General features: G+C 44.6%; 1 protein-coding gene across 1 annotated transcript in view; it reads right to left on the reverse strand.

The window, feature by feature from the left end:
* Positions 1-18,014: 18,014 nt before the first annotated feature.
* The window catches only part of PTCH1 (patched 1), a gene marked incomplete at its 3' end in the record, with an annotated part of 65,543 nt that continues 55,774 nt past the window's right edge, over positions 18,015-27,783 (reverse strand). The window contains exons 20-23 of the mRNA XM_084278648.1: positions 24,422-24,564; positions 21,313-21,412; positions 19,593-19,847; positions 18,015-18,542 (exon numbers count right to left, since the gene is read on the reverse strand). Coding sequence (XP_084134774.1) covers positions 18,015-18,542; positions 19,593-19,847; positions 21,313-21,412; positions 24,422-24,564 — 1,026 coding nt within the window. The remainder of the gene's footprint in view (positions 18,543-19,592; positions 19,848-21,312; positions 21,413-24,421; positions 24,565-27,783) is intronic.

Raw genomic sequence — 27,783 nt, forward strand, 5'->3', positions numbered from 1 at the left:
ACCAGGGAGCCCAGAACTGGATACAGTGTCCAGGTGGGAACTGACCAGAGCAGAGTCAACTCCTTTGCCCTGCTGGCTGTGCTCCTTTTAATGCACCCCAGAATGGATCTTCCTCAGATCCATCTTTATTTGATTCCATGCACTGGGAAGATATTAAAAGAGAACCTGAGAGAGGTGCTTTTGCAGACTCCTTGAATGTGTCTAGTTGCTATGTGCAGCAGCATACAAAGTTGTACATTTCATACGGGCAGCATCTTCCTTCAGCAGCTTGCCAGCAACATGCAGTCTCAAACCTTGCATGCTCTGAAGTGCTGTACATCACTGTTCCCTGGCTGTGGGTGTAAACTGCTTAAATGGGCAAATACCCAGAGATACTGTTTTTATCATATTGTAGCTATGATTCTGCTGAACCAGTGAACACCCTTTCTCAGCAACATGTTTTGCAACACATATGACCCTCAAGAAGTAAATGCCTGACCAGACGACATGAACTAAAAGCTTTGCATTAGCCTAAATCCTGCTATCGCCCTTCCACTTTCACTTCAGCTCATCTCAATCCTTCCTCACCGCCTCCTAAGCTACCAAACATGCAACTTTCCTCCCAGGAGACAGCACAAGGGAGTTAAAACCCCGATAAAGATATGGCAGAGAGTTTAAACTAAGTTCAATTGCATGAAGCTGGGAGTCACACAATTTTTTTGTTACACTAAAAATTACACTGCTGTGTATTGATTTTCGAATTACAGGACCTCTGGAAATCCACGTGTATTGAACAAGCAATAAGCCATTTAGAAAAATCTAATGGCAACAAGTCAACCTCTGAAAGAACCGAGGTAACTGATCCAGGTATTGGGAGTGTAATTTTTTTGTTTAATACCTTACAAGGGACAGATCACAAATCTGTGATTTCCATCCACCAGGGTGTCAGAATAGACCTTAATAGAAGGGCCTTGTGATGAAATAGCTTCAGCTCAAAACTCTCTGGAGAAAATGCTCTGACCCTATAGTGGCGTTTAAGATTGTATTGGATCAAAGGCCTGCTGGGATATGGAGCCTCTGTGGTGCATGACAGGCTGAGATTTTTCCAGTTGGTGTAAGATGTAAAAAGAACAGGAAAGGATTCATCCTATGGAATAAATGTGTATCCACTTTTAATTTTAAAACCTAGATTAAAAAAACCCTCTTTTATATCAGTATTTTACATAAATGCCTGCTACCTGTTATGATTTCCCTCTATTTTCAGGTGACAGAACAGCCAACTCTGTTCTCCTGACAAGGCAGCACCGGGTGAGAGCCTGAACACAGAGTGCAGCAGTTAAATAGATGAACAAGTATCAAATTTAAGCTATGATTTATAACAGTGAATGTTTCCAGAACCCACTTCCTTTGTAACAAAGTCTAGCAAGGAAAAAGAGGAAAAAGAGGGGGGAAAAAAAGAGAGAGAGAGGGAAAAAAGCTCTGATAGCTCTTTCCTACCTCTGTAGGGTGGAACAAAGGAGCCAGGATCCAACAATGAAACCACAACTGAGTTCACAGCGCTCTTGAAAATTTGGTGACCTATTTTGATGCCTAAATAAAACTGTATGATCCCAGAGAGAGCCACAGGATAAACCAAAAGCCGGAAGGGGCTTGGGGGAAGGCAGAATTGCCCACCCGCTTGTCACAGTTCCACAGCGTCACTTCTTTCTGCTGTGGCTCTCCCCTGCTTGTTTACAAGCTGTGTTTTGTTCTCAGAGCTTTAGAGAAACCAAAGTTTGAGGTGCTACCTCAGTGAGAAGGGGTCTTTGCAGATGTGCATCTATGAATTTGCAAGCAGAATTTCTGAAGTTAAAGGGTCTCTTTAACCTCAACGAGGTTGTACTTGTTCCAACAGCCTGTCGTGAAACGGCCTGCTCTGTCCTCCTTTAGGAAAAAGCCAAGAATTATTAATTTGATCTTGAAAAAAGGAACTGCTTGTGGCCAAAACAGGAAGAAAAAAAATTAAATGCATTCTTCCCTGTTGGTGATTTTAGTGTAGCAAAATTTTGAAAGAAAAGGCTCTAGGACAACACTGGGTCTCTTACATTTTGAGGGGTTTTGTCTCATTGAAAATTATGGGGGGAAAATGGCGAAGCATCAACTGAAGCATGTTTGTCACAGAATCACAGAATTGTAGGCGTTCTAAAGGACCTCCAGAGATCATCGGGTCCAACCCCCCTGCCAAAGCAGCTCCCCAGCTCATATTGCACAGGGTGGCATCCAGACGGGTCTTGAATATCTCCAGAGATGGAGACTCCACCACCTCCCTGGGCAGCCTGTCCCAGGGCTCTGTCACCCTCACTGTGAAAATGTTCTTCTGAATATGGGTGCAGAACTTTCTGTGCTCCAACTTGAAGCCATTGCCCCCTGTCCTGTCTCCACAGGAGTTTGAGTAAATGAGTTATGTAAGAGTATATAACCTCCAGTTTCCCAACACAAGACTCCTTCTCTCAGTTCTATGAACTGCAAGTGCATTATTTACCCCTGTGATGGTGGTGCCTCCAAACAAAATTCGAATCTTCTGTAGTATTTATTATTATTACTGTAAGGTAGGACTCCTAAATACAATATTTGGACTGAACAGATCATAACTGTTTAATGAGTATTTTGCAAGGGCTGAATTCTTGTGTTGAAAAAGTAACAATTTCGATGTTGTATTGCATTTTAATTACAATTGCATCGTTTTCTGCTTGGTTTGTGCACTACTCTGGTCTGTCACAAAGTCCTTTGAGTATTTTAAGTTTTTTAATATTTTTAAGTGCAGAAGCTGGATTTGTTCCTCAGCTGTGTGGGTTTCATTCCCTTTTCTGTACATTTTCATTGACAAAGTCCCTATTTCCCATACCGATGCCAACTCCTTGCTTCCTCCAAGCCACCAGCAGAAGTCTCCTGCTCCTTCTAACCCATTCTCTCCTGGCTCATGCCTCTTTTACCCTTCCCCAGCCAAATTCCCCGTTTCCCATATCTTCCTTGTCACTGCCTGAACACAAAGATAGGCTTTCTTCCCCAGGTCCTGTGGCTGTTCAAGGGAATACTGCTGCTGCTGTCCACAATTCAGACCCAGACAATGCCCTTTCTGGCACTTTTCTCTCCATCTGTCACCTTCTTACTGGCTTTCCTGGCTAGGCAAGTCCAGTCACTCTCTCTCCCTTCTTTTTGACCAGAGGGTTGGGATTGAGAAAGGGGTGCCAAGCAGCACGTGTGGCAGGCAAGCTGGGGAAAGCCAGCACAACAGCCAAACTCCCAGCTGTCCCGTAAGCCACGGCTTCCCCTACACCGCTACCGCAGTGCTTCTTCGCGAGGGCTTCCAGCCGCTCTGCTTTTCCACATGCTCGGGCTGTTAGGTGGCATGTGAGGAATAATACGGTGGTTAATAGGAAGATCTATGTTCTCTGGAACAGGAAAAAAGTGTCTGCTGGGCCACAGCCCACTCCTGGGCCTGACACACAATTTCAGTGGGGAAAAATTAAGCATGAGTCCAAGTATCCGTGCAAAGACGACCTTCCAGGGAAAGGCACTCTGAGCCCAGACAAAATAATTTTAAATGACACAGTGGAGTGTCTTCAATTGAAACCCTTTTTCTTCTACTACATGTACATTAAGGAAGCTAATAAGACCATTTCCAGTAAGTCAGTACTCTTCCATTCTGCTTAATCCTGCTTGCACTCTGAAGAAATGAATCAAAACAACAGGACTGCAGGAACGTGGTCTAGAGACTCCCATTGTCTGTAGGGCAGTGCAGAAGAAAAGACAGCCCCAAGACCAAGAAAACCCACTTGTCTGAAGCCTCTTTTTCTAAGTTTCCCTTCAGGAGTTTGCCAAAGAACAAAAATTAAAGCAGAAGCAGAAAATGAAGCGACGTGCACCAGGAATGTCAGCCCCAAGAAAATTGTGAAACCCCAGGTGCAACTTCCTGCATTTTGGAAGACTTCTAAAATGTTTGAGGACAAAAAAGCACATGCAAAAATACAAGCCTACCTGGTATTTATTTTGGACTCGGTGCTAGAATAACTTGCCAGTAGCAAATTCCACCCACTGAAACCACAGTTCTTACTACACACTCGCATGTTTCCCATCACGCACACTCACACACACATAGACACACACACGTTGCATAGAAAAACACTCAAAACGCCAGCATCAACATTATAAAAAATATCCCCCAAAGCAAGTTATCACCTCCCGTACACGCAGGAACACTGGGCTCTTATGCTCAGCATCCAGGCACAGCCAAGCCTCCCTTGTCCGGCAGAATGACACCCCCAGTCATTTTACATAAACTTCAAATGCACCTTTTAAAGAAACGTTTGTGAGTCCTTCCACATGGTCTCAGGTATAGTTCTCTCTTGTTTCTTTTTCTGCTGTTCCTTTTCACTTTCCACTGTGCAGCATGTTGGCTTTTTCGCTTGTCTGTGCCTCAGCACCCCTTTACCTTGCATCTTTGAAGGCAAGAACACAAGCTCCATGGCATGTATGCGTCTACTACTGCATGCAGGGTATCCAAGTCCTATGTTGCCAAGCTGAACCAAGTCTCACCACCATTAGAAGTAAAACTCGAACTTTCTTACGTGTATTTTCATCAGTTGCAGCACTCATGTCCCATTTCTGCATCTACTTCAGTACTTATTCAATCTTTCTGATTCAGATAGTCCCTACTACTCACCGTGATACAGAGACTTAGGGCTTAACTGTTGGAAGGATCAGAGCCCACATCATGTTTCACTAGGAGAAACATGAGTTTTCAATAATAGCAATTTTTCTGTTAAATATATCTGACATAAATGACTTGGCTTTCAAAAATGTAAAATTAGAGTCATGCAAGACCTGAACCATAAAACGTGTTGTGAAACATATACACAAAGCATAGAAAGAAAGCAAAGCAAATGAAACGCAGGTAACTGTGCCCCAGGGAACATACTCTGAGAGGCTTCTTAGGGAGGTTTCTTTTTTGGGCTTCCTCCAGCCAGCCCAGGCCCAGATTTGTGCTATCTTACAAGAGATCTTGTACTTCTGCACCAGCTCTTTTCATTTGACCTTTTGGAACAACTCTATTCAACCCACAGGTGTCTCTGGCATACCCTCTTTCACTGGCTAACCGTGAGCCATGCTGGATGCCATGCTGACATCCCTATAAGGATGTGCAAAGGGGAAGGGAAGGAAGAGGAAGGGCAAAGAGAGGAAGAAGTAGTGGTGTTGCAAGTAAAATCATATATAAATGGGAAAAAAAGAAAGACAAGAAAAAAAAAGACAAGAGCTGTTTTCCTACAGAGATCTGGTTATAGAGAGGTAAATGGTCCAGTCTTGGTCATTACACTTTGGTTACAGCAACTTTCTTGACATAAAGTGTTTGTAAGATTTTTTTTTTTGGGGGGGGGGGGAGGATTGGATTTGATGATCATCTCTGGAGGTTCCTTCCAACCCCTAAAACTCTGCCTAAAATTCTGTGTAAACAGAAGGAAAATAAAAAGGTGTCAAAATAATACAGACTGGCCAGAATAGAACACAATTATAAAATGTTGTAATAATGAGAAAAAGAGTGCATGTAATGTCAGCATCCTGGGGTCCTAGGATTAACGTTCACAACCATATTCCAGCACAGCTTTTCTGCTTGTCTCAGATGGATACAGTTCCACAAACAAAACCTTCTGCCTGTTGGTTTTCCTTATGCAACTTTCTTTTCCAGGTGCAGCTGAAAACGGCTCCTAAGTATGCAAATCCATTCAAGAAATCCCAGAGTCTTATTAAGTACATTATGATTATTATAGTAGCTGCCTTCTAGACGGAGGAAATTGAACTGTTGTCTACCTTGCCCAGACTCTCAGAGGACCCTTCTGAGGGCTGAAGAACAAGTGTCAATTGCTGCCATGATGGTGCACAGATGACAATACCACTCCAACAGAGACTCCCTGATTCCCATTCAGAAACTGATTAATCAACTGGAGAGTCAGGGAGGGATTGTCAGAACCCTCTCTCCCTTCCACAGCACAATATTGGCCAGTGTGGAAGTCCAGTGGAGAGCAAAGGCTGGCAGTGGACTGTCATGGCCTGAATGAAGTCATGCTGCCCATGAGTGCTGCAGTGCTGGACATGCTGGAACTCCAGTATGAACTGGAGTCAGAGGCAGCCAAGTGGTATGGCATGACTGACATTGCAAATGCTTTTCTCCTGATCCCTTTGATGGCAGAGTGCAGGCCACAGTCTGCTTTCACTTGGAAGGGAATCCAGTACACCTGGACTCGGCTGCCCCAGGAGTGGAAACACAGCCCCACCATCTGCCATGGACTGATCCAGACTGTGTTACAACAGGGTGAAGCCCCAGAGCACCTGCAGTACCTTGATGACATCATTGTATGGGGCAACACAGGAGAGGAAGCTTTTGAGAAAGGAAAGAAAATAATCCAAATTTTGGTAAAAGCTGGTTCTGCCATCAAATGAAGCAAGGTCAGGGGACCTGCTGAAGAAATCCAGGTTTTAGGAAAAAAAATGGCAGGACAGATATTGTCAGATCCAAATGGACATTATCAATAAAATAGCAGTTATGTCTCCACCAACCAACAAAAAGGAGGCCCGAGCTTTCCTCAACATCGTGGGTTTCAGAGGAATGTATGTCCCAAACTACAGTCTCATTGTGAGCCCTCACTACCGTGTAGCCCAGAAGAAGAACTATTTCCAGTGGGGCCCTGAGCAGCGACAAGCCTTTGAGCAGATCAAACAGGAGACAGTCCGTGCTGTAGCCCTTGGGCCCATCTGGACAGGGACAGGTGTAAAGAACGTGCCCTACACCACAGCCGGGGAGAATGGCCCTTCCTGGGATCTCTGGCAGAAAGCACCAGGGGAGACTCGAGGACGACCTCTGGGGTTTTGGAGTTGGGGCTACAGAGGGTCTGAAGCCGGTTACACTCCAGCAGAAGAGGGAACACTGGCAGCATATGAAGGGTTTTGAGCTGCTTCAGAAGTGATTGGAACCAAAGCCCAGCTCCTCCTGGCACCCTGACTGCCAGTGCTGGGCTGGATGTTCAAAGGGAAGGCCCCTTCCTCACACCATGCCACCAATGGTATGTGGAACAAGTGGGTTGCACTTATCAAGCAGTGGGCTTGCACAGGAAACACCAATTGCCCAGGAATCCTGGGAGCAATCACGGACTGGCCAGAAGGCAAAGATTCAGGAGTGTTACCAGAGGAAGTGATGAGGCACCACCTTATAATAAACTGCCAAAGGATGAGAAGCAAAATTCTCTGTCCACTGATGGGTCTTGTTGCATAGTGCAAAAGCATCTGAGGTGGAAGGCTGTTCCTACCTGACAAGTCTCATAACTGCTGATGGAGAAGGTGAATCGAGACAGTTTGCAGAGGTGAAAGCATCGAGCTGGCTTTAGACATCACTGATGGAAAAACAATAGCTAGTGCTCGACCTCTATACTGACTCATGGACGGTGGCCAATGCCCTGTGAGGGTGGCTACGGCAGTGGAAGCAGAGCAATTAGCAGTGCAAACCCATCTGGGCTGCCCCACTGTGGCAAGACATTGCTTCCCAGCTGCAGAATCTGGCTGTAAATGTACACCACATACCAACAGTTGGACCATGGAGGAACATCAGAACAACCAGCGGGTGGATCAGGCTGCTGAGGTTGGAGTGGCGCCAGTGGATCTGGACTGGCAATGTAAGTGTAAACTGTTTATAGCTTGCTGGGCCCATGACCCTTCAGGCCGTAAAGGAAGAGATGCATCATGAGATGGGCTCACAACTGAGGGGTGGACTTGACCATGGATGCTCTTGCACAGTTAATTCATGCATGTGACACATGCTCCAGTCAAGCAAACCAAGTGGTTAAAGCCTCTGTGGTATGGAAGATGAAGGCTAAAGTATAAATCTGGGGAGGCCTGGCAGAGTACATCACACTCCCACAAACCTACCACAGCCCAGAACACTACCCTGGGCCTTGGAAAGTAAGTCCTATGGTGACATGGCTGCTCCAGAAAGAATCAAGTCAAGTCTGAAACTCCCACAGGCTGTAGAAGGGGATGGAGAGGAGAGGAGAGGAGAGGAGAGGAGAGGAGAGGAGAGGAGAGGAGAGGAGAGGAGAGGAGAGGAGAGGAGAGGAGAGGAGAGGAGAGGAGAGGAGAGGAGAGGAGAGGAGAGGAGAGGAGAGGAGAGGAGAGGAGAGGAGAGGAAAGAGAAAAGAGAAAGAAGAGAAAGAAGAAGCAGGAGTTTCTACAACAATCATCTAATCCAACTGCCTGACCTCTTCAGGGCTGGCCAAAAGTTAAAGCCATTATGAAGGCCATTGTCCAAATGTCTTTTTTTAAGGCACTGTCAGGATCGGGGCATTGACCAGCTCACTGGGAAGCCTCACCCTCACTGTAAACAAGTGTTTCCTAATGTCCAGTCTAAACCTCCCCGCCACAGCTTTGAACCATTCCCAAGTGTACTGTGGCTGGACTCCAGGGAACAGAGACATCCTCAGCTGTTGCTCACAGGACATGCCTTCCAGCCCTTCCACCAGCTCACAGGACATGCCCTCCAGCCCTCCACCAGACACATCCAAGGATCTTCACATCCTTCTTACACTGTGGGTCCCAGCAGTACTCACATAGTACTCAGGGTGAGGTTGCACCAACACTACCTACTGGGAGATAATCACCTCTTTACCGCCGTCTGGTCGGGCCAGTTTGATGGGCCCCAGGATGTGGTTTGCCCTCGTGGCTGCCTGGGCACACCCCTGTCTCACACTGAACACACTGCTGACCAGCCCTCCTTAAATTGTGGGGTTCCCACAGACCCATAACGAACTGATGTGTAAATCCTCATGGCTGCTGCCTCAACGGACTGTAATGGTTACTTTGAGCATTACAGTATATTGCATTAGAGACCATCCATCGACACTGGTCTAAATCCATATACTATCTGATTAATTGGGAAACCTATTTATGAATGAGACTAAAGCTTTCACAGGCAATGTTCTTAAAAGCACTTTCTGCCTCTGTACATTTTTCCTCAAAATTCTGCTGAAATGCTTGACAGCCACAGAGATGCAGAGAGAAAAATTAACTGAATGGAGCAATGTCGAGTAACTTTTAAACAGAGGAGTTGGACACCACAGCTTATGTTTCCACCAGCAACAGGCTTGGTAATGAGCTGTATTCTGAGGCAGATCTTTTTAGGGGCTAAGAGTAAGTCACTGTAATTTACAGGTCTGTTCCGTCCCTCGATTCGACTCGGGCCGGACAGAGTGAAACTGTAAATGCCATTCACAGACCTCACCCCATGGACACTTGTGTTCCATTCATTTAGTTTCACAGAAACTTTGCTGGCAGGAGGTTATTTTTGGTGAATTTTGGGACGATAAAAGGGAACAAAGAGGTCTTCCCCTTGCCCTTTAGCCAGGTAGAAAGCACCATGCTCCTGACTCCGAAATGAGAAGTCCTGGCTGTCTGTTAGATGTCTTCTGACGAATGGCGTGGCTGCTGTGCTAAATAAGGTGTGTGATGCTGTACACGAGCGTCTGCCCCTGGCCTTTACAACCACCTGAAGCTGAGCCCACCAGTCCTCTGAAGCACAGCAGGGCGGTGCAGAAGCGTGTTACAGCGGCCACCGAAGTACCCGCTCCTAGGTTAAAATAAACAGCCTGCATGAAATGATGGCGTAGGGGGGGAGCAGCACAGTGAGAGAGGCTTTCAATCCTCTTGCAGCAAATGCTGGTTATTTGGGGTGAAAGTTGTGAGTTTCCTGTTTACCCCAGTCATTCCACTGAAGTAAGGTGCCTAAGTCTTAACAACTAATAGATTATGCACTAGTCCCTTGCTTAAGGAAAAGGGATCACCGGCCTGGCTCACAGTGGAAAACTGCAGTTACAGATCAGCTCTGTGTGTGGTAACCAGGGACGGGCAAATGGGCATTTCACCCTCAGGACTATCAGTTTAGAGCCAGCCATCTCAAACCTCATTTGTCACCTGTGGCTGGTGACACACAGAGTGACATATGCTTTCCATACCGGCACCTCACTGCAGGAGCAGCACAGTTTTGTGGTGGCAGGCTCTCCTGAAAGGCAGCTCCCTACTTAAAAGCCCTGCCAAGGTCTGGTAAACTAGAGGGGTGCAAGCTCTTGTTTTCTGGGTGAGACACGTCACCTGTCACTAAGAGGGTAAATTCGTTGATTTCTCAAAGTAACAAAAGCTGGAAAAAAAAGAAGTGTAATACTGCTTGTCCCTGGAGTCCTTTCTAGTTACCAAATAACTTTTATTTAATTCCTTGCCCCTCTCTTTCAAAAGGCTGTCTGGACAAACATACAAGCCCAACATAAACTTCAGAACAAAAAATCCAGGGTTGCTAAACTGAACACAGCCTGGCACAGAAAGGGCCAAGGCTTTGAAATACATTTGCAATACCACTCCGGGTCTCCTGCATCAGATGGTGGAGCTCTCCCTCTTCCAGAGCACCCCCGGTCCCTCACTTCTGCCATAAATCACTTTTCAAACACTTGAGTGGTCTTTCCCCCCCAACAGATGGGGAAACCCACCTGATTCACTCACCCGTGAATGAGGCCTGGCCCCTGCTTCCCAGCCCTTCCCTTTCAGCAGGGGCAGAGCCCTCCCTTCCCTGGGAAGCAGTTTCCAACCTCTGTCTTACAGCCCTCCCCCTTCCCGGCTGCAGGGGCTCAACAGCCTGGCTCCCCGGAGGGTCTCAGGGGACTGTGGTGACTGTAGGCAGCCAGGAAACCGCAGGCTCAGCCCTGCTGCAGGGACCTGAGCTCAAGGGACAGAGAGACCAGAGAGAAAAACTGTCGGCCACTCGTGCTCCATGGCGCAGAGCTGTAACCGTGCCGTGTGAGCAGGGGGCCCCTAAATTCGGGTTAGCTAACGTGAAGATCCAGCCACTCCTGACTGGCAGCTCGCGTTGGGCCTGGGGAAGAGCCTGGGAAGATGCTCTGATTAGCAGAACAAATTAAAACACATGCTGCCTCGTGTTGGTCACTTCCCAGGGCAAGCAGAGCCGTAGCATGTTCACCAGCCCAAGGAAGATGGGAGATTTCTCCACTGCAGCCGCACCCTACCTCAGCGGCGGGCAGGTATGCGCTGCAGCAGCGGCAGAAACGCTGCTGACGTGTGCAGCTACAGCTGTTAAAATAAAGAGTGGAAATGACCCCGAGAAAAGCTCTGGCAGGGTGGTAGGTGGCCTGGATGCGGCCGCAGACAACCGCGATCCTGCAGGGGCGACTTGCTTTGCGTACAGCAGCAGAACGGTGCTTGCTGCAGCACCAAACGTGCCAGGATAGGCGTCAAACTTCCCTTGTCAAAGCAGCAGCACCGCTGAAGTTTTGTGTCTGACCAGCAGCAATTAACCAGGTGAAGTTAAACTGGGCATCTATTACTGTTTGGGGTTTCTTTTAAGCTGCTCGGGCTGGGCCGTGCAGCGTCCCGGCGCGCATCCTGTTCCGACAGCGAGGCGCAACGCGCCTGCAACAAGGAGGACAGGAACAATTAGGCGGAGCGGGGAGTTCGTAATTGTTCTCATTACTCGCAGCAGCCATTAAAAGTAATTACGACTTGGCAACAGTGGTTTTCAGATATAAACAGTCGGTGTCTCAGATGCTCGCTGGGAGTGAAAGGTAACAAAAATGAAACACCTGTTCATACATCAGCGCTGCTGCAGTTCAGCAGCGTGCAGCATTCCTGAAGCTGTTAAATACATGCATTATGCCAACAAAAATTTGGCCACATGTTTACTTAAGGCCTGAATAAATACAGCCGATCTCTGACAAAAATCCGATTAAGGTCTTACCTGGGGTTAGTAAGACTGACAGCAAGAAGAGCTATTTATAAGAGGTCTAAACATGGCAAGTAGCGTAGGGCAAATAGTTGTCTTTCATGGAAAATGGAACTTTTAAGAACAATAAAAAAATCCCCTGTTCTGACTGGCAGGAGGTATTGACCAGTTCGTACCGTTTCCAGTCCTGTGCATGGAGCTGCTGGGACACAACAGGCCAAGGCAGCCGTTGAGCTAACGCAGAGACTTTCAAAGTGGCTGCTGCCATCACAGGCTGCGACCCACCGAGGCCAGGCTTGCACCCTGACTGAGTCCAGGGGATCTGAAGGAGACTGTTTAGAGTAGAGAAATAGAAACATGCAGAGGGGGTGAGGTAGGTAGATCACGTCCTTTGGCTGTGTCCTTTTTTCTCTTTTCTGGTTTAACCTCCCAAAAACATAAACCAAAACATCACGTTTGTGTCTCCTTTGAAAAGCAGAGGCTGAATTACGAGGCATCCCAAGACGCATTGGGGCTTTTTGTTTATGAGCAATTTAGAAGAATCATGAAAAGAAGCCACCTCAGGGCGCCAGGATGAAGGGAAGGGCGGCTGGCTCTGTGGTGCTTCACTGGATGCTCACCGGACCAGGCACGCACAGCGCAAACCTGACTGAGATTTACGACGTGAGTGACTTCAGACAGATGTTGCTGCTTCCACCCTTCGCCCTGCTGCCGGTAGTAGCATCTGCTCCTTCCCAAAGGAGACCTCCACCCCGGCTTGCGGCCGCTAGTGTGCCTCCCAGAAAGCGTTTCGTCACGTTTCCCTTTCTGTTTCCAGAGCTCCACATTTATTTCTACTTTTCTTTCCCCCTGCACAATGGGGGAAAACAAGGTGGTTTCTCTAATCCCGCTTACGGAGCTGCCAGGGAGACAGAAAGAGGACAAAGAACTTCCTCCCACAGCAGAGATAACCTGTGCATAAACACCTGCAGCCCACGGCTCAAAGCCTACCTGAAATGCTCGGTTTGGAGTGAGAATGAAAGGCATCCTCTACTCCTAAACCCGTCCCCAAGGCGTGACAGGGATGACAGAACGAACAAACACGGGATTTTAGAATTGTCTCCTGCCCCAAAACAGGCAACCCTGAATCCCCCAGACATCCCAAATACCAGAACACCTGAAATCCACGCCCCCAAGCCAGAACGAGCACAGGGCTGTACCTGCACCGCTAACCAGTGGCACACACAGCAGCGTTCCATAAACAACCACACCCATACCCAGTAAGTTATAATATTTTTTATTCATGTTAGAATTTCTATCAGTGTTTGAACATTAATATTTAGAGAGTTTGTACAGTTTCCATTCAAAGTTTAAAATGAGAACCACACTAGATCACAAATGGTAACTAAAGACACCGTTCAGAATTGTATGAATATACACACTCTCTTACTCTCTTAACACTGTTAAACACTTTCTTTTCTGCCAGGGGTTTTACAAGGAAAAGTGTGCACCGTAATCTTATCTCAGCAGTGTTCCAAAACATAATGGCATCATCATCATTACATATAAACTCTTTAAAAATATACTTCTGTCAAAAGACTTGAAGACTACTATGTACACTACAAAAATAAATTTTCATATAAATAAATTATATGGCATAATTTTATCTTTGTAACTGAAATGACACAAACCCACTCCTACCGAAACAGGCAGGCAATGAGACCCAGTTTGAATATTATTTTTTTTTCCTTTTAATTCCTTATGCTAAAAGCTATGACAAGTCCTTAATGTAAATGTTATATACTCTTTCCTATTTAACATTAGTAAGCACTCTATACAAATAAAATTCCATTAAACAGTAAAAACATAGCTGTAATAGTGTTTCCAATAGAAATAAAATCCCTGCATCATGTTTGTTATAAACTGGCATGACAAATACTGTAAGAAAACATTCTTATGATACAAAAATATAAATATCACCCATGATTAAAAAAGTTTAAAAAAAAAAACAAAACAAAAAACCAACCAACCCAAAACCAAAACAAATGTTGCCAGCCACTGAGTTCTCCCCTTGCCAATGTGACTACCGGAGAAGAAGGCCTAAGTTGTGCACGAAGCAGCAGAGAGCTCACCCACACTCAAGCATGCAGGAGGGACTCGGGCGTGGGCAGGTGGGAGACACAGTGTCTTGCCCTGGCCCCCTTCCCTCCCTCCCGAGGAGGAGGAGGAGGGAGCCAGGCAGCCCACGGCGGCAGAGAGCGGTGTCAGTGGGAGCCCTGCTGACCTCTGACACGGGAGCGCACACGCTCGGCGGTTGAAGGTAGCTTCCAATTAGTGTCATACAGTTGTGTTGCAGAGTTGGTACGGTCTGAGGTCACAATGCTGCTAGTGCTCAATTGGGGCCCCTCGTCTTTTTGCCATCAAGAGTTCTCACGTTAGACAGTGAACTGGACCAGTAGGCAGTCGCGACATTAACCCTTGGCGTGCACTGAGACAGTAGCTTATGTATCATGGGAATGACACCAGGCTCTCGCCGCCTGCTCTTCGAGCGTTCACATTGGAGATCTGTAAACAAGTGCCTCATATCAAAGTGTTTTCAAGTGAGCAAAATAAAAAAAGGCGTGGAAACTTGTGCATTCTCATTATCCCCATTCGTTATGCTGGCAAGGTCTGTGGGCAAAGGTAAGAGTCCCTGAAGCCATCGGAGAAAAACACTTTCCCGTCAAAAGAATCGGCCGCTGCTGTTCAGGCATCATACTTAATGCCCCACCACTGCTGTGTTTAGGAACTGAACGTTGGTTACGTTTGTTTGGCTCTGAATATGCAACTGAATGTCTACCTGATCTAAACAAGCAGCTTGGAGAAAGGCAGAAAAAAGATGAAGACACAGATAATGAAAGCTTTTGTTACTTTAAATCGAGGTTCCCCATTCCTAGGGTTTGTTTCCAGCTGGAACACAGATTGTAGTGTTTTTTTTTCAGACCCTTCACCTGCAGCAATCCCCCTTTAGTTTTAAAAAAAAAAAAAAAAATGTAATACAAAAAGCTAAATTAGTTTCGCAAAAGAGATCCCAGTTTAGCTGTTTCAATTAAAAGTGCCAATGCAGCTTGGGAAAACACAAACAACAGAGAAAAGAAAACCCCAGGCCTTACGTGTCATTACAGTCCTGGACCCATCAGAAAGCCATTTATATGTAAAAAGTGAAAATAGATTTATGTGGGGTTTTGTTTGTTTTTGTTTGTTTTAATCCTTCCATTTGATTTTTTTATCACTTACTATTTACTTCCTTCCTGCCATGAAAATAAGGTGACCAAAGATACTGCCTTCGATGCTGTAAGGACACAGCTGAGCTTAACTCAATCATCCCCTTTCTAATGCCGCTCACAGTGAACAGTATCGATATCAAAGTAAGGCATATGCTCGTTGAATTCCTATAACCACCAGCACCTCTCAAATCCAGCACCTTTGGAAGTGAAAAAATTATGGTTATAGTGTTTGCACTTACCTGGCACCTTTTGCAATTAAAAAATAATTAAAAAAATATTTTAAAAAAAGAAAATCAAAGCACTACACAAACAGTAACTAAGCCTCACAATGTTCCTGGGAGGTAGGTAAGTGTAATTATACCCATTTTACAGAATGAGAAACTGAGGCATGGGGCAGTTAGGTGACTTGACTGAAGTCATGTGAACCAAGTCATTAAGAGTGTGGGGAACTGAACCACAACCCCAAACCTGGACTCCCTGTCTTCTCCTCTATTTCAATCAGGCCTCTGATGATGGCAAGTCTACGATACATGTCACTAAACACCAACACAGTTTTCACTAGAGCCTACTAACAGGGAAAGCCAGACTCACATCAGCATCAGCGGGTTTAGAAGCCCACTGAGTGTTACCATACAGTAAAAGAGAAACTATAGCACACCAGGAACATACACACAGAAGCATGCACACCTCCGGATGCACGCATGGATACACGCAGCAAAATAAAACCTGCACATAGCTAAATCTATTTAAGCCTCCCAGATTAACTTGCTTTTCTTCATATCTGCTTATTTTAAAAATTACCACGCATAGCGTGTTTGGAAGTTAACAGTAACGTTTCAAACTACCACAGGGTTGTGATACGCAAACTTAAAATACTTTAAACAGACATGTACCTTTCAAAAACCCCCATCCTATTAATAAGCAATATTTGCATAGAATTATACATGTAAATTATACAATATTTAAGCAGCAGCAAATTATGCTGAAATTTAGAACTAGATTAAGCTTAGTTGTGGCACAGAGATCAATGTACAAAAAGTACAAAGCGCACACAATATTGTCCCCATTCTATTGCCCAGAGGCAAATGACTCCAGATTATACTACTTTACATTGTTCTTTCTTATATTACATATGTGTACATCTTTTAAATACTTAAAGAAATATTTAACAAAATAATACAATAGGTTACAGTAACAGTGAACTGTTGTCCTGATGCAGCATGTCCTCTTCTACAATTTCAAGCAGTTCTTCTCTTCAAGCAGTTCTGGAAATACAGTTTTCCATCTTTGGCCTCTTCTTCTTTGCTTCAGTTATTACCCTTTACAGATAAAGAGAGAAGGAAAAACAAACCTTAGTTAAATTTCAAGAGAAATAAACAAATCAAGCTAATCCAAAACTCATTTCAAGCTTATCTGGGTTAAGAGTTAGCAGCCAGGAAATGTGGGCTCTACTTTCATCTCAGCCATGCATTTCCTGGTAAAGAAATAATGATGCCAATTAAAAAAAAAAAAAGAAAGTTCTCAGCTTTAGATACCTGCTCAAGCCAACAAACAACAAATTCAGTTCAAGCCAACAAACACTTCAAGGAGAAACACGCTACATCGAACACTGGGTACACCGTTAAGAACCTTTTATTACCGGGCAGTTCAGCCTGAAAAAGCTGATCCTAAGTAACTCCTGATTCTGAGCACACTGCTGTTTGCCATACTCCCAGGCTGCCAGGCTGAAGGCATCTGTGCCTGTTTGCACTTCGAGATGTTTTACAAATCAGAAGGCGATTTTGTTACGTCACCAGCAAACTTCCACCAAAGCTCAGTGTGTGCACTCACACACACGTGTGTACATGTATGCACAATAGCTCCACCGCCACAATAAACTGGCTTGTTCCAGTCAAACTAGTGCCTGTCACTGCAGAACTATGAACAGCAAAGAGGGATTCACAGCTAAGTACCTATTTCAACATCTTCCCTTTCCCCAAAAAGCGTAAAACAGAGTTAAAATGGTGAGAAATGGCTTTTCAGGCACAAGCCCCAAAAGCTTTCAGGGTAGTGGAATAATTGTAGAGAATTTGTTAGGATGGGCATTTTGAGGACTCAACTGGTTTCTCCCCCTCACGATATTCCCTATAAAATTCATGGAAAACCTTCAAGAAAATGAACAGCTTTATTAATCCCCAAACATCCGCTAAGGTATCCTGTCTGTCCTCAACAGCTGCGTTTCCTGCAGCCTGCCTTTGCCAGCCTCAAGACAGTGAGCGATTTAGGTACCGAGTCTCACAAGTTCTTGGGTGTGCCTGGTGGCTCTACTCTAGCCCAGTCTCCAACAGCCACTGCAGCTGTCCCTGGCAAGGGACAGGCTGGCACGCTGGTTTGCGTCCACCCCAAAGCTCAGGGGACATCTCACCGCTCAGCAGTGCACAAGCCATGGTGGGGCTTTCCCACCTCTCTCTCGTGCTTTCTTCGGGAGGTGGGTTCACTCCTCACTATGGACTCCAAATTCTTTCAGGGAGTTCTATTCAAGAAGGGACAATGCTTAAAGTTGCTGGCCGGTGCACACTCCCTGAGGCAATGTCCTTCTGCATGGTGTTTTAGAACATGCCCGATTCATGGATCAGAAGACAGTCCCTATCAACAGCCAAATGCAGTCACGCAGCGACGAAGATGTGACACAACACCTCCGCTTCATCCTCCTCATCCGGTAAAAACTGGGATTGCATGATCTACTTACCCACTTAGCAAGGCTCCTGGAAGCAGTTCATGCCTGAACCCACTGTAACTTCTCCGTGTTGGCAAGTACTATCTCATCCAACCTGATTTGTAGCGCGGAACGTACTGTGTGCATGGTCAGCTGGTCTAAGACGACCAGGGACCAATGTAAACCTGCCTCAAGGAGAGCTCCCTCAGGGAAACTTTACCTTTCCCATTTCTTTTGATCCCACTATTGCCTAACACATGGAAAGCTTGCAGCTACAGGAAATGGACCTACCTTAGTGTGAGCTGTTACCAGATATTCTTTCCTCACATTCAACATCTTGCAGTTCTATAACTTCTACTTTAGAATTTCTTCTTTCACACCGCACATTAAAAGGCACGTGGGGGTCCTCAAAAGGCCCATGGTCAGCTTCATGGTATCCCTCGTAGGACGGGAAGCTCCCTCCCCGAGAGCTGTGGCTGTGCACCGCAGGGTGGACAGCAACAGTCACTGAAGCTGAGGCAGTCACAGTAGTGATAGGCTGGCAGTACGCTGGTCCTGCGGCGCCCGCGGCGCCGAACACCGGGCTTCGCACGTTGTGAGCACGAGCCCTGTGGCCCACGCGATCCCTGCTGCTGGGCCCTGAATGCCCCTCAGTAGACATTTCAAACGCGTCCCTGCGAGGGTGGTACGGAGGTGGTCGCTGCCCTTCCCTCGCTTCCCATTTGGGTTGTCTGCCCTGACGCCACCCTGGCTGCGTGCCGGACTCTGGATTCGACTGTAACCTGGGACTTGACTGGTGCCTCGTCTCTGGCTGAACCACCTGAAAGAGAGATGCACGGTTACGCCTCTGACACAGCGAGGCGAACAGATACCACGCTCGGTTGTATTTTATGCTGAGAGCAATTATAATGATGCCGTTCTTGGCTCGAGCCCTACAAAGGTAATGTTCTGGAGTCTGACAGCTGCTGATTTTTTCCAGATAGTTTTTGCCTGAAGTCATTAGAAACTGAAAAGCATGCCTTCAGAAAAACAGAGGGTGACAACTGAAAACATTATTGTAAGCCTCCTACATACTGGCCCACCTTTTAAAAGGGATGGGTGACAAGCACTCGATCCTACCTCATTCAGCAGGCAGAATTGCAGGCATTTGGAAAAGGCTCTATTCCAGGCAGGGTACCTACACAGGATGTTAGCGGGGTAGTTTGTATAGACTGTAGGAATCTGTTTTCTGATTTCTGTAAAAAGCGTGAAGCGCAGCGGCCACATCAGTCAATAAACCGTGACCAACTTCAAATGTGGCTGTGCTTGTACCTATTTCTAGGCCTCTGCTGAACAAAAACAGATCCACATTGCAGCTCAGCATGCAGCATCAGCAGGGGTAGGAGACAGAGCTTTTTCACTTTCCTTTGAAATCGCACTTATGCCAACCCAGTAGCAAGATGCAACACGCCCAAGATTTTGCACAGCCCTGAAACTGTTTTCTTCTGGGTCTAGCAACCTTCCTCCCAAAAATACTCTGCCAGAGAGAGGTATATAAGATGGTAATCCACAAGGAGCTGTGTGGAAGAGGACTGATCTTTTAACCTCTCTCCATTCTCTCTCTCTCAGAACACTCATCAGACAGACAGAGCGCTCTCTGATTGGTGCCAATAATGGAACAGCAATTACATATGCCAAAGCTTTTGTACCGTCATTTTCCCCACAACTTGACTCTAAAGGAGAAGATGAGGGTTCCTGCATACAAGTTTTGGCACAAAGCATCATCAGCCAGAAATACCAAAAAGCCTCCCATAGAAATAAATGGTTATAGATGGGAAAAGTCCCGAACCCTCCTCTCGCCCTCCTGCCAGTCAGTACGTGAGCTACTTACAGTGGATCTTGCAAAGACAGGGTTCTCAGTGGCTTCCACTATCACTTGATGGACTGGTGCCCCAGGGCCTTGGGCAGCCTCATACTGATGAAGCTCTTCACTGATGCCAGACACCGTGGTTTGAGAGCTGTACTCTGAATCAGAGGAATCTGACCCATTATTTGTGTGCCCGGGTGGCAGTGCGAACCTCACGATGCTGGGGGGCGGCTCAGGGGATGGGGTGGGCAATCTGTTTCGTCCGTTGGCTGGGGAAACCTGGTAATGACATCACATTCAGTAACACTCAATTAGCATTATCCTTTTCATCACTGGGGCTCGACACAAACGTTCTTCCGCCAAATGCACCCTCCCAGGCCACAAGACCCTAACCACGTGTTTTCTGATCCACACTTACAATGAAGTGAAAAAACATAACGAAAGGGAAAATGACATAGCTCTACCCGTGGATATGTATGTAAAGGGGGCTAACAGGGACTCTGCTGGGCATCATTGTCTCAGGGCATGCATGCATGTGCATGTGTGTGTACTTGCACTTACAAATATAAATATAAATATAAATATAAATATAAATATAAATATAAATATAAATATAAATATAAATATAACACATTGACTCCCCCCTTCAGCATACATTAACAGCAATTTCATAAAATCACCTTAAATGTGCATGTGTAGTATGGTTCAGTGTCCGTTTGCAAATTGATGGACACGTGCATAACAGCAACATATGTGGGAACAGCACATGTACATATATATTGAGTAAAAGGCAGGTCATACATATGGTTAATAATATAAGAACTTACACACTGTTGTCAAAACCTTTTTACTAATACTAAAAAAAGTACGTGGAAATATTACTAGTGCTGGGTACATAACTTCAGTTTTACTCTTGCACATACACCCCCCCCCCCCCCATGAAGCACACAACACACCGATTCTGCCCATACATGACAAGGATAGCCCTGTGTAACACGGTGATCGTCTTAACTGCAGAGCAGGCAACGTGTAATTTGGTGTCTGTGAATCTTTTCTTTTTTTTTCCTGGACTTGGGCTTTATACCATAAAGTCATCAACATCTAACTGAAGCCTTCTACCCATCAAAAATGTTGCACGAGCCAAGAGCGTACCGCAGGGAGGGGCAACTGGACAGGGGGGAACCTTCTGTCAGGCCTGTCATGGTTATCAAGGTGTGGTCTGTGGACCACCACTGGTGTATGTTGGTCCACACAGGCCTTCCTGGTGGTCTGCTCAGTTAAATGTTTTGAGGAAAGCAACAGAGGCAGTGAATTGGGGGAAAAAAAGAAAGTATGTGTACAAAATGAACTGCCTTTTGCAAAATTTTGGGTGGGACCCTTATTTTACAGACCAGTTCACGTATCACAGTGTGCTTTTAAAAGCATAAATCAGTCCACACTTGTATCAAGTTTGCTGACTGCAGCCTCTGAAAGAATACTTTCACAAAACCCACTGAAAAGCTTAAGCAGAAGACTATCAACTAAATAACAAACAGCACATTGAATAAAGATCAAAAAAACTCAAAACAAACACCAAACCAAAAACGAAAAACCTGGAGCAAGAAACTTAAAAACAAACAAACAAACAAACAAAAAATCCAATAGGATTTTAAAAACAGAGTTTAAAAAAAGAAAGTGGGGTGATCTGGGGGGCAGGGGTGCATAAAAGGTATTATTTCTTCTGTTCACCAATAATTTTACTGACCTCGGGGTATGGTCCAAAGAATGAGAGAAGAACAGGAAGCAGCACCAATCCATTGAGAACTCCCAGAATGGTTAGGATTGCCAAAACAGCAAAGAAATACCTGAAGTAGAGTTTGAGGGGTTCAGAGGAGAGAATTGCCAGAAATGTTGTGAGAAATAAGGGATTACAAATTACTCCTGAATATGTTAAAATAACAGGTATACTAAATTGAATCTAAATTATCTCTAACATTGTGCTAACAGTTATATCACTTTCCACATACAGATACAGGATTTTTTACCTTTTGAATTAGAGAAGCTACATTCCACAACCCAAAGTGTTAGTTGATAAAGGAAAGAAAAAGAAAAAAAAAATTACATTTGTTAATTTCCCAGAATCTGGAAGCAAGTAATGTTATTTATGAATGTGTTACACAAACACAAAAATATGGAATGTGCAGTGAATAGCTGAATGGATTGAAAGCACAAATACAATGAAAAGGGGCCCCCATTAGTGAAAACCCAGCAGAAGCAAACAAATGAAGTGAAGGGTGTAGAATTTAAACAATTTAGCCCAGAAGGAAAAGAAGCCCTCTTCTCCCAGCAGCTAATCCACTGTGAAATGCTTCTGCATCTTACAGCAGAATCTCTAATTAAATCTCCAGTGTATCAGGTAAGGGTTTCCCTTGCTGTTCATTAATCACAACTTTCCGCCTAGAATTCTGTGAGTTCCAGTTTTACCAAATAGCTCAAATTGCAACCTTTTTACAACACAGGAACCTGCTTTCTGCAAAGAAAATGCTGCCCATTCTCTAGTAAGCTTCAGCATTGTACTGAGTAAGAGCGCTCCACAATGGCAGAGCTGCATTGCAGGCTAATCTTTTGTTGAACAATTTAGCATCTCTGAATACTCTTGTTTTGCGTCAGCCAATTCAAACATAAAGGCCCACGGACTATGGAAGAAGAGGAAAGTGCACAAGTGGTTGTCCTTTCCCACCACTAAGGGCTAAGGTCTGGGATCCTTCATGAATACCAAGGTAAACCTGTCAGTGAAAGGAAAGCCTGGCTAGTTGGTATTCGGCACAGCTGGGGCTCAGACTAAACTTAAGGCTGCCTTGTAACTAATGATTTCAAGGACTCGGTCTTGGTGAATTCCTGGAGGAGAAGGCAAAGGAGGAGAACGGGGGGCAAGTTTGCTACTAATGGGCCCGCTGATGACATCGCCTAGCTGGCAACAAACTTTACTGCCTCTCCCTGCTTCCACATCTGATCAAATATATCAGACTCCTGTAAAACTACAAGTATCCTGCTATTGTAAACATTTGGGAATTTCTGATCTGCATTAGCAAAAAATCAGCAAGCCAATCTACTCGACTAACATAAACCACCAGAACTTTATAGTGGGGCAGAGATCAACAACAGGCATTAAAAACATTTGCATCTCATCCATCTAATGCTAGGATAAACAGGAGGATTATAGCTCTGACCGCTTGATGTATACAATGTCTGTTAATTTACTTAATCTTCCACATTGCTGGACTAATCTATCGCTTTCCGGAAGTTTGGACTCTTCTTCACCCACTATAACAATGCTCAGGCTCCCACAGTTTATTTTATTTTATTTTTCAAACAAGGCAAACTACAGTCAGATTGTGCTAGAAAATGAGAAACTGATGGCCAAAAAAAGTAAAATAACGCAAGTTGAAAAGTTGAAAGCCCCATTTTATAAACTGAGAGAACATCCAATCCAAATTTGGTGTGAAGGGCTGCTACAATCTTCCATTTGCTGTGACACAAAAATACGCTTGCCAGAATCTTGTCTGTTGAGTAAGAAAGTAGCACACCAAGTGACCAAATGTACCCCTGTAAATCTTTGCAGGTTAAATCTGTAAGCAGCCTATAAGTCCAAGTGTTCCAACCCTTACAAGATCAGGTCCTAATAGAATAATTTTACCTTATTTCTTCAACATCAATAAAATACATTAAATATGCTGACCTAGGGAAAAAAAAAAACCCAACCAACCTATTTCAGGATAGACAATATCTGTACAGTAATAATCCTCATGTAGGTTTCATGTGGAAAATGAAACCTTTCATGACTTCTTTCTTCAAATCTCTTACATACATAAACAGAAAATCTTGATGAGATTTAGCAGCCATTCTCTCAGTTCCTGCCTTTGACATTTTGTTGTTCTTGTTGTCAAATAGATGTCAGTTAAGTCTAGTCATCTATCCAGCTTATGTCTACCTAAGTAGTTAAGTCATCTTTCAGAGCATTTTTATTTGGCCCAGTTCTGCATCAGCTCCATTTTAGGGCTTGGATTTTTAAATTTTTTTTTCATGCTGTAGTTTGCCACAAAGAACCTGTGTTACTTCTAAGATTAGCCACTCTGCAGAGCTCCACAGGTTGTTTGGAATAGAATAGGATCTGTTTCACTGCACTTCTCAAATTCCCCTCAACGAAAAACTCGCTTTCCTCTCATACTTGCCGAACTCACATTCTTAATTAAATTCACAAGAAACACCCTGCCTGTAGCTCTAAACAGAAGGGCCTTCAGGCTCTGCTTTACAGAATTTTAATATGAAGTTCTGTGTTCATGCTTATGGTTCCCCAGCTCCCAAACAGGGCTTTTTTACCTCTCCCTGTTATACATCACTGTAAACCTCATGTAACGATAGAAGGAGAAGGCCCGGAGAGAGTCACTTGTAGCAGAGTTGCAGCGTATTTGTAGGTTCATGTGTCCTCTGCACGCAAATTGCTGTGCATACAAGACGTCTGGAGGACCTACAGGTTAAAGGTCAAACCCAGCTAATGCTGACATTAGCCGATGCTTTGAGCCGACTCAAACCCAGAATTAGCAAACTTTGCTAAAGAGGGACATTTCTGTGTGTTTTTTCATGCCGGGTGTCAGATTTTCCTGGAACACATTTTAATACCAGCAGTGGAAACACTACTGTGTCTAGCACGTAACAAGGAGTTAATAAAACAGAGGGAAAGCAGGACCATGACGTAAGCATGCTTGACACACCATGCATAGTAATAAAATGACAGATACGCTGAAGTGACAAAAAATAAAAGCGTGCTTATTTTTATTTTAAAAAGAAAGTCAAGGCATACACAAATACTTTACCTGACAATAAAATCAAACTCTGACCCTGCGAGCATTAACACTCCAAGCAGAGTGGACACGGCCCCATCCAGCACTGGTGCAAACATGTGTTCCAATGCAAGGACAGCTCTATGGTTCCTGTCTCCTATGGCAGTTAAAAACGCCTGTAAAACAATAAAACCCATTTCATTAGACAGATGCATACAACTTTCCCAACAGCCTCTCCCGTAGCATGCAGTTTTTCACCAGTTAATTACTTCAAACTACAGTTTATGAAAGTATCTCTACAGCTGGCCAGCTGTGAGGAGACAGCCTGGATTCTGCAGGCATAGCACGTAGGTGCTGCTGAAGTCATGCAACCAGGGTGTAAGCATTGATTATGGAGTCACACCACAATAACAATTTTGGAAACAATGCCTGCTTGCTTCAGTAGGCTTTTGCCTCCAGCTTTGCTTCTCTCCACCTGCAAAGACTTCATTTCAGGGTGAAAGCACTTCAGGTGTCAAAATCCCAGGGCCAGTCCTCTCACCCGTGTGGGGCCATGGCCTCCACAGCCACCACGGGAAGTCTGCTATAGGAACAGTAGGGATGCAGGTTTTCCCACATGCTTGCCATGGAGCAAGGACTGGTAGCCTCAGTTCAGGTACACGGTGACGCCCACAAAAGCATTTATCAGCACATGGGGTCCTTCTGTCCCATTACACAGCACTGTCCATCGGTACAGCGCATTTCTTCTGACTGATTCGAGGCTCCTGACCAACAGATGTTACACACAGAAAGCACCCAACTGATGGAAAGCTGCCAGCGTACTCAAAAGGACTGGTAGGAAGCAGCACTGAACTGTGTGCTGCTGCTTTTTGTTTTTTTAACACATCTATTTAACTCAAAATAAGTTTGTGACTTTATTATTTTAAAGTTAGCAGGCTTTACAGAAAAAACTGCCTTAGGAACAGAGCTGAAAACGGCAGTGCCTGAGCAACAGTGTGACTAGTGAAAGGTCTTCCTCCCTCCCAACCCCACGGTGAGCAAACTGTATCAAGAACACTCAAAATGCCGTTGTTTCACACAAATTGGTCTTCCCTGTGTATGACCTAATGGGTGTGAAAAGGCAAGAACAGGGCTGATCTTCCTCCTGTGATCTCCAAGTGCACTCTCTTTGGCAAATTCCCTACTGCCTACTAAGACACGAGCTCAAGCAGTTGTCTTCCGGCAATTTAAGTCTCTCTTCTCTGGCTGCTTGTTTTTACCTATCTGACAAATCTGTGGTAAAATCAATCAACACATTAAAAAGTTACTTGGTGAGACAAACAGACCTAAAATGGGTACGTGTGGAGTGAGCTTCCCAATGCTCACTTCCTTAGGTAGCCAAACCACTCATCTTCAGTACTGGATTAAAAGCGGTCTATGGAAAAATTAATGTCTGGGGCATTCTACATTCCCACAAACATAAATGGATAAAGAATCTCCCTCAGGGTAAAGGCAGCTGTCAGTGAGACACCTTACGTGATTAGGAGCTATGGCATCTGATCCACAAACATATTAACAAGTTATATAAGTGTATGTCTATGTCTGTAAGTCAAGTATGCGTAATACAAGAGTCTACTATCAATTCAGAATTTCCCTGAAGAATTAAAAAAATATGTCACAACTGACAAGCAGTAGCACAGAACTCAACCACAAGTTCAATTAAGCTCCATTTCAACAGTTCCAGCATCGCCCTTTTCGTTTACGCAACGCTGGTTTGACTGTTTATATGCAGAAGCTCTGCAAAGGTCAGTGCTGCTGCTATCATCTGAGGTCTACTAAGCATTCTTTCATTTAAAGCCTGCATTTGAAAGTTCTTGACTCCAGAGTCAGCGTGAAAAAATGCAATTTTCAGTTTGCTTGGCATTATACATTCAGCCACAGGTGACATTATGTATATGTGTAATTACATCCATATATAAAGTCCAGCAAACTAGTTTCTTCCCATTTAGAAACAAAGTGTTTTGTCCTTTTCTATTAATTTTCCCATTTTCAATCTTTGATTCTAAGAAACCGTCTTTCCTTTCTTCCTCTTCTACACCAATAGTTTCTGACACTTTTCAAACTCCTGCAAGCCCTAGGAAATGGTTTCATCTCCAAAAGCCTAACTATACATAGCAGTAGGGAGAAAAAAAAAAATGTCACTGCTTCATGGATCCAGTTGCTCCTTTTTAACCTCACCCTACTTTCTCCAGAATTTTTCTTAAATTCTCCTGTTTTATGTGCCCCAGCTCTGCACATCATCTACAACATGTCCCAGTATTTGGCCATGTCCAGTGTGCTAAGGTCCCCATTAGTTCTCTCCGTTCAATTGTCACCAGATGCTCTCAGAAGTCTACCAGTATTCCTTTGGAGTCTAAAAGGCCCTTTGCATTCCCATCTGATCTCACCACTGCTTTCCATTCCCCTCCCTTCACTTCTTTTTGGGCTGCTACACAATTTATACTAAAGATTATGGCAGATTACAAAGCGGCTCCTCCCTGAAATTGTATTATCGTTCCCTACTTCTTAAAAACATGAAATTCAAACCCATGAAGACAATGATATTCTTAAATTATTCTGAAGTATCAATCAGAATAGCCTTATGCAAAAACTACTTATGCAGAATATTGGAAAGATCAGTGCTGATGTTGTTAAATGTGAACACAGAATAACAGCTCTTTGTTCCTTGTCACCAAATAAAGCAAGATGAGCTTTGTCTGTCTCGAACACCCAAAACTGCCCCCTTGCAAGCACACTGCCATTTCTATGCATATTTATAGGTCAGGTTCTGGGTGAGTAGTTACACTCTAGGTTTGTCCACTTAACGTTGGAGAATGTTACATAAAACATACTTTTTCCCTTCTCTGCTCCTCCTCATCACACTGGAAAATCATTTGCCTGTTCACCGCAAGCTTGTGCCCACTATTAATAGCCAATGGTTTCTGAAAAGAAGGTGCCTATTTTTCAAGTGGAAAACGAATCCAAATACATTGAAATTGTAGTGGTCCACAGAGATCAAATAACCCTGTACATAAATTTTAAAATGCCCCTTAAAGGCTCCTCTTCCACAAGATACAGAACGCAAAAGGAACAAACAGCTACATAGCACTGAGGCTGCAGACAAGGACCAGAAGAGTCTGGATTTAAGTCAGGTACATTAAGAGCTCTGGTTTATTTACATATTTGCATCACTCAGGTAAAGATACCGCAGGTAATGCACCCTCTCATATCTCCCAGGGTGCTGACTCAGTAGTTAGGATCTGCTTCGTCAAGACACATCCGCTCTATCAAGACAAAGTGCATGGCACACAAAACTGTCTGTGTCCAATTTCCTCCTGAGAATCGCACCACTGACCTAGGAGACTCCATAAGGGTTT

This window comes from Gallinula chloropus (assembly GCF_964237585.1).
Source record: "Gallinula chloropus genome assembly, chromosome: Z".
Taxonomy (NCBI): domain Eukaryota; kingdom Metazoa; phylum Chordata; class Aves; order Gruiformes; family Rallidae; genus Gallinula; species Gallinula chloropus.